The 13,676-nt window shown below is 44.0% G+C and overlaps 1 protein-coding gene across 4 annotated transcripts in view; it reads left to right on the top strand.

Moving 5' to 3' along the window:
- The window catches only part of daam2 (dishevelled associated activator of morphogenesis 2), a 146,575-nt gene that overhangs the window by 77,245 nt on the left and 55,654 nt on the right, over window positions 1-13,676 (top strand). For all 4 annotated transcript variants that reach the window (XM_088626070.1, XM_088626073.1, XM_088626071.1 and 1 more), the window contains exons 4-5: window positions 8,341-8,415; window positions 12,761-12,855. In XM_088626070.1, the coding sequence (XP_088482196.1) occupies window positions 8,341-8,415; window positions 12,761-12,855 (170 nt within the window). The remainder of the gene's footprint in view (window positions 1-8,340; window positions 8,416-12,760; window positions 12,856-13,676) is intronic.

Genomic DNA, 13,676 nt, shown 5'->3' with positions numbered 1-13,676 from the left:
CGGGCAGCATGCAGGCTCAGTGTTTAGCATTGCTGTCTTGCAGCTCTGGGGCCCTGTGTTCAGTTCCTAGGGTGTTATCTGCATGGAGTTTGTGTGTTCTCCCCATGTTCACTTGGGTTTTCTCAGGGTTATCTGGTTTCCTCTCACCATCTAAAGAAATGCAGCAGGTTAGTTGACTTCTGGGACAATTGGCGGGAGTGTGTGTGTTTGTGTCTGTGTCTGCCCTGTGATGGACTGGTGCTTCCTTGTGCCGAATATTGTGAATATTTGGTTAAAAAAATGGATAGAAGGATGAAGCATGTGTTTGCAGCAGTCTTGCTGAACTTCTCAAGAGATGATGCACACATCAAGCAGCTGATGTATTTCCTGGAAGCACATGACATGAGTGTGTTTTTGTGTGAACACCGGTCAGGGGCTGACTGGCTGCAGTTCTTGCTCTGCGGAGAGTGAGGATCCAGACTGAAGGCAGATTGATTGCATGTGACAATAATTAGTGAAACAAAACTTAACCTCTTGGAGGTGAAGACATCTATGCAATCAAGGAATGATATTTCCAGGTTATTGCCTTTGAAAAGCATTTACTGTACAAACAAATGTGATCCTGTTTTCCGTGTCGTTGCTCTGTTGGATCCTGCACAGCATTGGGCCTGTTGCTTCCTGCGAGCTTCTGGCAAGAGTGCTCCTCAACTCTGTGTCTTGTGGCTGTGTGCTTTTGCTCTGAGGATCAAAAAAAAATTATATCAGCCCATCCAGTGGCTGCTAAAGTGAAAAACACTCTTTTGCTTTGTTTTCTTTACAACTGCTGTAGAAGTTACAGCACATGTTTGAGAAATAGGATTTTCTGAAACAGAAAACAAATTGCACTCAAAGCCTGGAGCTACAATCCATATCCCAATAGTGCATTTAAGGACATATATTAAAATCTGTTTTCTATTTCTTTGCCTGAAACATTATTAGCTGACTTTCTAAGGTCATTTCCTCCATGTATCCATCCATTATGTGAAACACACTTGTTCCTGGTGTGGGACACAGGATTCCTGGGTACAAAGCAGGAGTATATCCTGGACAGGATGCTGGTCGACTGTTGGGCACAGAGGGACAAAATGGAGACAGCAGGTAACTCAGCCAGCTTGCAAGGCACGCAGAAACTCGAGCATCCAGAGAAAACTCACATGAACTAAAGCAGAACATGCAAACACTGCATAGAAGGTACCATATCTTAGAACCCAGGAGCTATGAGGCACCAATCAGCATACCATCATGCCTCCTTTGCTTAATTTCAGTGTTTGCTAAACATTTTCACACTTCAAAATGATTAATGTTTATATAGTCATACGGCTACATCTTACCATTCCATGTAACTGTATATAGTACGTGTACATATACGTACGTGTTTAAAACTTAAGACTGTGGGCAGGTACTGTTCTATAGGAGCCCTCTGACTCTGATAAATTCAGAGGCAGAAACAAGAGAAAAGATCTTCACTTTAAGAGCAGCATATTTCAGAGCAGCAAGATGTTTTACAAAAAAATAGTAACGTTTAAGCTTCTGGCATCCTGACAGAAGGAAATCTGTAAGCTAACACAATTATATGGAGACATTCATGATGAGACAGGCGAGCTTTTCACTAGTGCTCACCAGTCACGGGGCTGCGCTGCACAGATTTTCCTGTGAGAAAAAAGCTGATCTTGAAATGTAGCGAAAAAGTTCAAGCACACTTCATCTAAAGGGCTGCATATCTTTTTGACAAAAATGTTGTTGGCTAAATTAGGTGTTAAAATAAAATAGATTTGTATAGCAATGAATTAAGACATTCTTGGGAACCAGGCTATGTAAATGTTACGAGAAGTGATCTATTAACCTTCTGACTTTCTGAATTCCTGAATAGAGCAGTCATACAGAATAAAATGGAACAGCCTCGGGAATACTTGGGATGCATTGACTGCGGTCCTTGTAAAAATGTGTATTATATATATCAAACTCACAGTGTACCCTAGACCTCTCATGATCACCACTCTCAGACAAAATATATTATATATCACAGTCCTTTCTTTAATGCTCTCAAAAGATTGCTGGAGCAGGCAGTAAATTTCACGTCAGCCTGAAAGAAATTCTAAATTAGGTCTGGCCCACTAACACGGGAAAGCCATATCAAAGGAATCAGTGGAAATATCCAGACAGGTGGAACAGCATTTGACGTTAGAATAACATGAGAGTGCTGCCTGATACAGTCTGATTTCTGCTACAAAAACATTGATGGCATTACATTTCATTTTTAATTTAAAGAGGGACTTGCTATCAGACACAATGGGGGCTCCGTATAACAGCCGGAACCCTGGGGTACCCCTTTGCAGTCATTGTGATTCAAAGATAAAATGAATCTATGTTTGCAAACATTTTGATCTTTTTGCTCTGCATTCCCCTTACCCAGTCCATATGATTCTTGCTGCGTTCTTGTTGATATGTTTGGAATAATGTCAGGGAATGCAGACCCGGGGTTTCACTAACTGCTGTCGGTAATTTGCTTCAAAGATACAGCATCGTTATTACAGGCTCTGTCTCAGGTAAAGGAAAGTTGGCATAGAGGTGAACAAATCAGGCACCCTGAGCATGAGCATAAGCAGGAGGAATTCGGAAGGGGAGAACACAACAGGGCTCATGCACTAAGTGAGTTATAGAAGTAAGAATAGTTCCTTACACTTATATAACGCTTTTCTGGACGCTCCATTCAAAGTGCCTTACAGGTAATGGGGACTCTTCACCACCACCAATGTGCAGCCCCACCTGGATGATGTGACAGCAGCCATAGTGCACCAGTACACTCACCACACACCAGCTCTCAGTGAGGAGAACAAAGTGATGAAGCCAGTTCATACATGGGGATTATTAGGAGGCCATGGTTGGTCAAGGCCAATGGGAAATTTGGCCAGGATGCCGGGGTAACACCCTTCCTCTTTTCGAGAAACTCCCTCTGATTGAATGACAACAGAGAGTCAAGACCTCGGTTTTACGTCTCATCCGAAGGGGGTCTCCCATCCAGGTACTAACCAGGCTCACACCTGCTGAGCTTCAGCAGGCTGCCAGTTGGAAGTTGCAGGGTGATATAGCTGCTGGCCTATGAAGTGACGTTACCCCCCTCTGAAATGAGTGTAAAACTCAGCTGTGTCAGAGGACACAGTCTTGTGGCATGGCAGTTGCCCTGGGCCAGTTGCCCGCTCCCTAGGGAGTGGCCCCCATGGTGCGCGCAACAGGCCTCGAACCCCGGTGAGAGCAGGGAGAGCCGCGCTTGTCACACGGGCCCAGTGCTCCGACCCGCAGGATTGCAGGAGCGCGTCTCCTCTCTCTGCAGGCAGCTGGGGCTTGGCTCCGAGTTTGGACAGCTGGAGTGCCTGCGCTGGCTCTCACTTTCACCGGTGAGTTCAGCCAGGCCCAGGGAGCAGGGATGGAAAGTGTAAACAGCAGCTCGAGGAGAAAAGTCCTGTTCTTGTAAAGAGGTTTGTCAGTGCCAGAACCCTACTTTAGCACAAAGGAGAGGCCGGTGTTTCATGTCAGAAGGTGTGTGTACGCGCTGGTGGAGGGGGAAGGGGAGTTCAGGTCGGCTGAAATACTGCAGCCTGGGTTGAGCAATGAGGATCTTTTTATGAACGTCAATGGCGACGTTGAGTGTGCTCATCTCAGAATTCCACATGCAATTCCAGGTTTCTTCCATCTGAGCTCTAGATAATCCGCATGAGTCACAAGCCTTTAAAGATAGAGGTGGGGTATCATTCAGCCATGATTGATGATGTTTTGCTACAGTGCAACAGATCTCCACTGTTTCTTGTCGGATCAGACACAGAAGAACAGGCCATCCTTGCTCCTTTGGTTGCTAATAACTAAACTGATCTTGTTATCAAACCCAGCCATTTTCTGAATGGGCCTAGGTCCACCAGCGTGGCTGGGTAACTTGCTGCATGGGCTGGTTTCGTTTACTTGAGGTGGCTGGGTTGGGGGTTTTAGACAGACAGCGACTGCTGTTGTCTCTTTTCTCCAGAGGCTTCCCTCTCCTCGCACTCACACAGCTGGCTTCTCTCTCTCTCCTGTAGCTGTGTGTCGCACAGTCAGCGAGGCTCTGGAACTCGATCAGTCAGACATAGTCTATAATAATCTCCGAAGCAAACACATACATCATCCAGCTTCTTTTCTGCGGAGACAGCTTGAGGGGCATAAATGTGACAAAGCCCCTTTTATTTATAATAACGGAGCGTTGTGACGACGGCGAATGTGAGAGTGACATAGCTTAGTGTTAACCACTGATGCTGCTCTGACAAGATCTCACCTCTCCTCTCTCAGTTCAAACAATCTGGGCTGTAAGCCTTTAAGAGACGCTGAGTGATACAGACTCATAACTTGCGCGCACATTTGACAAGATGTTTTTCACGAGCGTGGAAGCGTGCAGGGGCTTAATCGATGGCACATTCCACGTTGCAAATCTAGTGTAAAGGCAAACACTTCAGGAGGGTTTGTGAACAGTGATCGCTGCTCTGCAGGGGCTGGTTCCCAGGTTGGGTGGGATGCCTTTCTCTCAGCAGACAGGGGTCCTGAATGCTAACAGATACAGCATGAGTCAAGCAAGCGGCATGAGAGGGGGACCCCACTGTACGGTTACAACAAAGCAGGGTACTGAGCCCGGCTCTGAGACTCAACCATAGAGACCCCTTTAATGTTCAGATGAGGACTAACATCGCTAGAATATGACAGAAAGTAGAATTAGTGCCAGCCTGACCTTGCAAGCATTGCATTTTAATTTCGGAAGATCTCAGAAGGAGCAAGGCTGGGCCTGGTCAGTGCTGGGAGGAAAGACTTCAAAGGAAAGACAAAGTAAGGTCTTTCCTACACCAGAATTTCAAAAACAGGGCTCCAGTTTGTTGCTGTAAGAGGTGCCATACTCCCGAAGAGTTTTAAACCAGCTCCAGACCCGGGCCTGGAGATCCCCATGACAGCAGTGTATATAGACAGCCTTCACATTTGGAAAGGCCTGGAACAATTGAACTAAAATCAATTTAATAGGCAGTGTCTTCAATTAAGTAATTTAGAGTGAATTTCAAATCAGAATATCCTTCAGCTCTCAAGAACCAGTGTTAACCTCATTGAAATGTGACACGCCTTATTGATCAACTGGTTAAAGAAGTGTTCTTAATCTTTAAATAACAAGTTATTTAGTGTGACCTGTAAGAAGGATTGGAGTTCTCCATGGCCCAAGGTTGGAGACCCCAGCTTTAAATCAAAGTCCTGACTAACGTGGTCATTAGCAATCTGGCCTGCTTAAAATTCCTTGTTAATTTAATCGCTGAGGCAGCTTCTCACTTCTCTGCCTGATCTGCTGTGTACCAGGTTTTTAGTTTGTCTAAACAGCATTGAGTCTCAGTAGATCTGCCACAGAGGCAAAACCCATTTTCACCCTCAAAAAAGTCCTTGAATCGTATCTCTCTGAGTGGAACAGCAGATAGCGTCTCCTCTGACAGTTACAAGGTTTTTGCTCTTGGGAAGAGAAAGCACAGACCGGCTTCAGACTCACACTTCTTGGCGGACAAAAAATGAGCTACAATGAGGGAAAACTCTTTCGGTTGGATTGACAGCCAGAGTGGTCAGAAAGTGCCCCCCTGCAGCCTGCTGCACATAGTGTCCAGTATCCTGCCTTATGCTCCCAGTGCAGGGCGATGAGCTCATCTTCTGATTCCCCTACACAAAATGCCTGCTGGTGCAAATATTCCCTTTGAGGAATATTTATACAAGCCACCTAGTCTGGGAGGCTTGAAGAATGACAGACAATGAGACAGCTTTTGCAGACAAATACAAGCTTTCAAAAATGCTGAAAGGCAGGCGTGTAGCCCAGGTGTGGAAATTTCCTATCCCATTTCCTGAAGATACAGTGGAACAGTCATAATGATCCCAGGTGGGGCTCACACTGTTTCGTTTACTTTTAGTGCTCAAATATTGTGGGTTACTTGCGCGACATGGGGAGGCACATGCAAACTCCACACAGAAGGTGGGTCTGTCTGGACTCGAGCATCTAATCCAAATCTGTGATCCAAGGTATAAATCCCCACATTTTACCTGACTGCAAAAAGGACCTGATTAGAGTAAAATCAGTTTAGTTAAATAAGGAAACTACTTGCATAACTTGCAGACTCGTTACAGTGCTGCAATTTTGCATTGAAAACACACAGTTTGACTTATTACAGTAGATCATTGGCAGTAGCAAACAAACCAGCCCTCACTGACAGCCATGCGAGTTTAATGCAAGATGGTGATAATAAAATCAAAAATGATTTGAGTTGAAAATGTCAGAAATCCCTTTGCATTCTTTGATAAGCTTTGCCTGCAGCTCAGCTCTCCAGGCCATCTTCAAAATGAATTTGAATTCTTCTTGAAAACAACAGGCTGCTCTGTAAGCACAGACCTATAGGGGTTTCGTACTTGAAATTTTGGGGCAATGACAATGAGTTCCTGTTTTGTTGCTGGTTGTTAGCTGTGCTGAAAGAACTCCCCTCCCAGCAGTGGAGACAGAACGCTGTGGAGAATGACCAGCAGCAGGGCCTGGTAGTCAAGCCTGGGGCTCAGTTCCAGACCCATGACAGAACCCAGGGTTAGGGGATATGGGAAAAAGGAACTTTCTCCTGAGCCATCCTCCCTTTTTTATGCACATTTTATTTTAATACCTCTTGGCAGGATCTGCAATACAACAGAGGCAATCTAAAAAGTAACAGAAGTTTTAGAAATGTGGACCATTTGTGTCATCTTGCATGTCTGGTCATTAGTGGTTCTTCCTAATCCAAGATCTCATCCTGCGTCTGAAAGGATGCCAGTCATCCGGTTTTCTTGGCATGTTTAGTGTGTCCCAAATTCCCCCAGGTCTTTGTTGAAGGGAGAGTCTGCTATATTCTGGCCTAAATGGTCTTGTGTTAACTGCATATCTGTGTCCTCTGGTCCTGGTTTTCTTGGATAACAGTGTGTCTTTACCTGCTTTGATTCTTTCAAGTTAGTTGAATGGCTTTAACCATTCACAACCTTCACAAGCACCAGAAGACAAGAACATTTATTTTTCCCAAATTCTTTAGAGCAGGTGTCCCCAATCCATTCTGGAGGACTGCTATGTCTGCAGGTTTTCAGGTTTTCTTAAAGCAGCAGCTTTAGAGCTGAGAGATGTTTGTAAACTGGTCCAATTAAGATAATTATGAGATGATTCAGGTCATTATAAGCCAAGCAGGACTGAAAACCCATAGACACAAATAACTAGCCCTTCAGAACCAGGCCTACGGACGCCTACTTTAGATTAAAGTCAACAATTGAGCATTTTTCTCCTTGCAAATCTGTATGAGTGTAAGACAGGATTTCTGCTTTGAGTTTGCACGTGTTCCGCACAGACTGGGACTGTCTCTCCAAAGCATAATCTTCACATTCTTGAAAAGACAGAAGAAAAATGTTAAAACCCAAGAAGGCAAGAGCATTTATCAGGGAGTTTTGAATCCTGAAACAGCAGGATAATCCATTGTACTAAATTTAACTGCAATGTCTGTGATTTTTATTCCTGACAGTAGCTCCTGTGATGTGATGGGGAATGTTTCATTTTTATTTTGCTCTCTAAAATGTGTAGAACTTTGGTGAACCAAAATATGTTGCTACTGTATGTAAAGGCAAAATGTAAGAACATACAGTAGGCAGAGGTCAATTGGCACATCTAGCTTGTTTAGTAGATAATACCTAATTAATCCAGGTATTTCATCCAGTATCAACTTCATTAACATGGCTGGATTCCTTGTTCTGCACTCCCACCACCCATTGTGTAAAAAAGTCCTGATTAGAGGATCTCATCTCGCTGTTTTGTAAAAGGAACCAGGATAGCGATTTAAACAATATGACTGGGTAGCTTCTTCCAAACTTCCCATTGGGGACTTCCTGCAAATCTCCTGTCCATAAAGCTCTTTATTGACTGAGACTCATGAGGTCGGAATAAGTTCATTTTTGAGAATGAGTTGCACTTTCTCTATTTGCCCTATGCTTTTGCTTACCTACATCATGTTCTAGTAAAGTCTTTCTCTTGTAATGCCTGTTCTCTATTGGTTTTACTGTTTTTACTGTCTGATTGCACTGTAGTATAGTATTATTTGTAATTGTACCACAGTAACCGATCCCTGTGCCCAGTCCAGATCTGAGGATGACTGTGTACCGTGGCTGCTCCTGTTGGAGTTGCGTTTCGAGAGCTGTCTCCGCTTCCCGTCTCCCAGGGCAGTGCCCAGAGTCCATCCAGCTGCTTTGTTTCCCAGCATGCCCACATTTCTCTCCGTTCTGTTGTTGCAGGAGCAGGAGGATCCCAACAAGCTGGCCACCAGCTGGCCGGATTACTACATCGACCGCATCAACTCCATGGCTGCTGTGAGTATCCAGTCATCACCAGCTCCCTCACACCTTCCAAACAGCGTCCACATTGTCTAGCGCTAAACGGGAAAACCTTGTGTGCAGAGGTTTCGGCTTTGCATTGGACATACATTAACAGCACTTTATTCTTTTTCGTGGGCCTGCACAACACCAGCCCTAAAGCGGGCATTTAAAAGGCCTTAGTTTTTTTTTTAATTGAGCCTTGCAAAAATATTTACTCCCCCCGCCAATGATGACGTCCCATTTTGTGTACAATGTACAAATGACGACTCCAAATGTTTTAAACTGCATATTGGCCATCGCAGCTGGATTCACGCTTTTTGGGGTGAAGGAATTTAAACTTTGGCACAGACGTCAAGCACCACCACTTGAAATACACGTATGCATCAATCTAAATTCAGCAAAATGGGACATCATTGGAAGGGGGTAAATGTTTTTGCAAGGTGCATAAATTCCTACTTACCATTGCAAGCAGGATGCAAGCAGAGTGCCATGATCTGTGCTGGGCTGGGAATAAACCTCTGACTCGTGGGATCTTAACGTGGGTCCTGTCTCTGCTTTTCTAACCAACACACACTATAAAGAGTTTCGTTTCACCCGCTGTATCACAACGCTCCAGTAGATCTACAGAGAACTAATCATCATGACTAACCAAACACAGCTCCTCTCCCATATTTCTCATTATCAAAACACCAAAAGAAACTTTGACGTGTGTGCAGTGTTTATTTTAATGGCTGCAGTTCAGAGCCTGCTGTACAATCTATCCAAAAGCCAAGCAGAATATAAAAGACCAGCTACAGAGCAAAGTGTTATGAATGTATTTTTCCAGAAGTCAAGGCCATTAAAATGAGTAAGGGGATGAAAAGAAGAAAAACAAAGGTATTTCTTTTCAGATTGAAAGAGCCTGCAGGAGTGGGGTGAGGGGGGAATTTGAAAGAGAGAAAGGTATTGGTTACCATCCACGGGCTGTGGCTGTTGGCTGTCCTAGTGTAAACACAGCTCAACGCGATGCTATTTGAGCTTCATCAACATGTTGGGCAGTTACATGAACATCCATGACTTCAAATTCTCCATCGGCAACCCTGCAGAAAAAATGCACACACACACACACAGGTTGAAGCAGGCATTTTAGCATCTCACCTTCAAACATGCTAATGAAGAAAATTATTTCTCCTTAAAAAAGAATCATCTAGTGTTGTATTATGGATCACCAGATACTTAGGATTGAGACACAAACAGAGCAGGCCTTATGAAATATTGAAAGATCTGTCTTCTGAAACTAGAAAGCTCAGCTTGTGAGTACAGAGTACAGCATCCCACTGGATAGAATATTTTATTATTTTTATTATTTTTAATCGAGGTGTAAAAGGCTAATGTTCAATGAATGTTTAACATTTGCTACAGATCCATCATTTAGCCATGCAGTGGTGCTGTATGCTATAGTTTTCTCTTTGAGGAAATATTGAATAATTTCCTGGAACATTACCTGAAGTAATACAATCTGTGTTCTTTTTTTGGATAGAATAACCTAGATCAGGCACAATTACAATAAACCATTCCAAGATTAAGGTTTATATATGCTGTTCCTTCAAGGATAGAATTATAGACTTATTCTAAAATATAAAATATGCTAGTGATAACTGACTTGATTCAGAAGAATTAATAACAACCAGATACAGCAGGCTAATGAATAAGGAAAAACAACAAGTAAAAGCAAAGTCCCCATGTTGCTGTCAGTGCAATACTTATATAGTTCAGGTGGGTACTTATATGTATTATATGTATTATATAATACTTATATGTATTATATGTCGGTTCTGCTTATATGACAATATAATACCGGTGACAACAATGTCACTAACTTGCAGTCTGATCTTTTTAAATCTCCAAAGGTAGTTGGTCAGGGCCCAGTCATTATTGGGATGACTTCCAAGGAAACCAGATTGCTGCTGTAAGTGGTGTTGCGGGATCCTACAAGAGAACCGGAATTTCCAAACTCGATGTCCCAGTGAGTGACTTGGGACACTGGGTTGCCGGAGGTGCCCTCCCTCAATTAAAGATGTCAAGCCAAAGTACTGACACTCTGGTTGGTCCAGATCTCACAGCACTCTTCTTAAAATCAGATTAACCCCCATGCCCTGGCTGAATTCCACGTAGGTTTTCAACAGTCTGGCTTCTCGGAAGTTCCCCCTTGATTCCATGCCTGAAGAAGTTCCTCATGTCTCCACCTGATCTGCTGACTAGTGAGGCCACTGTCCCAGAATGGCTGCAGCCCGTCTGCGCAACACTTCTGTCGTAGATGAAATGGGTCCCCCATCCCATACGTAAAGTGCTCTGGGATCCCCTGGGGTGAAAAGTACAGAACTACATATATAATGCAAACAGTAATTTGTTAGGATTAGCTATAATAATTATTGACAAATAGGACCCAGCCAAGTGTAGCAGTTACAGTATATGTCTATGGCTTCACCTCTGTTCACATCACATTCATGTCCAGAAACTTACTAGGAAAATTCACTCATTTCAGAAAGTGCAGAGTGTGTGTGGAATTCAGAAGGATGTGGGAAGCTATGAGGTATTTTCCCTGTGCTTTCCTGCTCTACTGCTACACAGTGTCCTGGCTGGGACAGAAGAGTTTGCATCATGGCTTCAGACTTTGAGGTCAACCAAAGCGATCTCCAGGGAACTCCTGGTAGCTGTTAATCTGCCAGTGCTGACTCAGTGCAAGATGAGATGCAACCTTGAGGGCAGCTGTGTAGAGCAGTGTCAGGGATCTGGGCTTGTCACTGCAAGGTTGGGGGTTCAAGCCCCAGGTGAGACACTGCTGTCATACCCTTGACTATGGTGGTTCACATGACTTTGTTCTGGTTAAAACCAGCTTGTTATAAATGGGTACAAATGTAAGTTACATTGCAGAAAAGCGTTAGTCAAACAAATGAGTAAAGAAATGGTAGGCAGGTCTGCGTGAAAGCATGGCTTTCAGCAAGTTTGTGCAGTCATCACAACACAGCTTTCACTGCCTCTGGTTCTTCATCTCAGTTTGTGTTGCTTTTGTCTATTACTGCAGAGTGTAATGCAGAACCTTGATGTTTTATTTTTGTAACTTTTGTACAGTTTCCTGTGAAAAGCAATTAGGGATACCAGACCAGCTCTGGCATTGTTAATTTGGCTAGGTAAGTCAGGGGGCTCTTTTTCAAACACAGGGGAGCCATGACACATCGCTGGCCCAGCTGCTGGTAGCCAGCCCCGGTCCAGCAGCCCGTGGTTAGCAGGGATTACCGTTTGGGAGAGAATTGAAAACCAGAGCCGGGGTGCACAGCAGGCCGGCGATGCTGATGTGTAATCCCCACGAACAAGAGCGCACATATTAATTCGAAAAGCAGGAGCTGGAGATTTTGCAGTTGGCCGAGGTTATTAGAGCCATCTGGACAAGTGGAGCCAGACCTCCAGATGAATATTATGACTGAAACATCTGTCGGATTTGACATTGAGATCACAGAACAGGGCAGGGGCTCTTGAAAAGTGTGCTGAATACTGTAGTTTCCTGCTATCACTGCTGATTGACTACTCTCTCTATATATAGCTGTGTTGTAGCTGTATTACCTCCATTACATTTTCTTGCTGTGGCTCAAAAAATACATCATTCTGTACTTAATATGTAATGTACTGCGGTATTTAAGCTTTGTGAAGAGTAAAAGTTTCTAAGCCAAATGAGGAAGTGTTGCAAGCAGACTTTATTTTCCATTGCTAAGATATTGCTTTCTTGTGTTACATTTTAGAGGTAGTAGAACACAGCTACCTAGGATGATGGTAAAATGAATGTGAGCAACACTTGCTGAAGCAGGATAGCTTCAAAATACAAATAAAATAAATCTCCACTTTTCTCAAATAACTTCTCTCCATTGGGGCAGTGTTGGCTAACAGGGACAGACTGAAAGGCTGCCAGGTTAAACCAACATCATGTACATTCATATTAAATTAAATATATGTGCTTTTGTTCATTTAATGTGAAATGGCCTTGAGTTTTATTACACTTTCAAGTTTTCAAAAAAAAAAACGACTTGTTGTCCCAGAGTTGAGGATTTAACTGCACAGGACAGCCAAAACCCCAGTCTGCGCTATAATCAGTCCCCTGCCAGACGCCGGCCCCGTGCTCTGATCGGCAGGTCTCCACTCGCACCCGTAGCTGGAGTTGCTTTCTGGAGAGGGCACGAAGGTGAACATGTGGCTGTGAGCTCGCCGAGTTTTAAAACATAAACTTTGTCTCTTCAGCCCCCAGAAAATCTGGACGTTTCGGCTTCTGTCTTCTTTCCATCATGGCTCTTCTGATCCGTGTTTGCAGATGCAGACCCTGTTTGCCTTCGACGAGGAGGAGATGGAGATGAGAAACAAAGTGGTGGAGGACCTGAAGACAGCCCTGCGGACTCAGCCAATGAGGTATAGTACGTCCCGTTTCACTCAGCCAGGGCTGCTGGGATGGCGGGAAGGGCATCCTGCTTTGACAACAACCTGCCACCAGGTGTCACTGTGGTCCACATTGGGGACAGGCTTTGGGAGGCCCTCTTGAGTGGCTCTGATTCCTCTTTTTTCTCACTCGAGTGAAGTCCACTCAGATTGGTTGGTCTCCATTGCTTTTACAATGATCAGCTCTTCTGCCACGGCAAGGCTGCCTATGTGTTCAAGCTACCAGCCACTCTACAGTACAGTACACAAGTGAGGAGCACTACATAAACACTCATATATTTATACTCTCTAACAGATAAATTTGTTTCAGGGTGAAAGGCCTAGGTCCACGTATTTGAAAATCCTCAAAAACATTAATGACATCAACCCAGTAGACTTCCTTAGAATCAACAGTGAAACACAAATCTGATGTCACATGGGAACTGCCCAGAGGTGCATGTAAAACCAACAACTGGGGGCACTTCTTTATGTATAAGGCTGTGGAAGTCTGGAAGAAGCTAACCAGCCATGTTGTTAAAGCCAATAGTAGCGTTGTGGTTGGCTTCTTTCAAGAGACCACTGGATGAGATCATCTAGTCAGGCCAGGAGGCTCTTCTCTACACAAAGGGTGGTGAGAGTCAGGAACAAGTTGTCTAACCATGATTATGAAGCCCTCTTTTTTGAGAAACAGGTGGATGGGATCATTGGATTAATTAACTACTGTACTAACTACCAGATGGGTCAGATGGGCTGATAGCCTCCTCGTGTTTGTAACTGTTCTTTCGTTCCCTCTGATGTCAGCCTATAGTCAGCCC

Source organism: Lepisosteus platostomus, chromosome 3 (genome assembly GCF_059453375.1).
Source record: "Lepisosteus platostomus isolate fLepPlt1 chromosome 3, fLepPlt1.hap1, whole genome shotgun sequence".
Classification (NCBI taxonomy): Eukaryota; Metazoa; Chordata; class Actinopteri; order Semionotiformes; family Lepisosteidae; genus Lepisosteus; species Lepisosteus platostomus.
The sequence above is the reverse complement of the archived record's forward strand: the minus strand, read 5'-3'. Positions and strand labels throughout refer to the sequence as shown.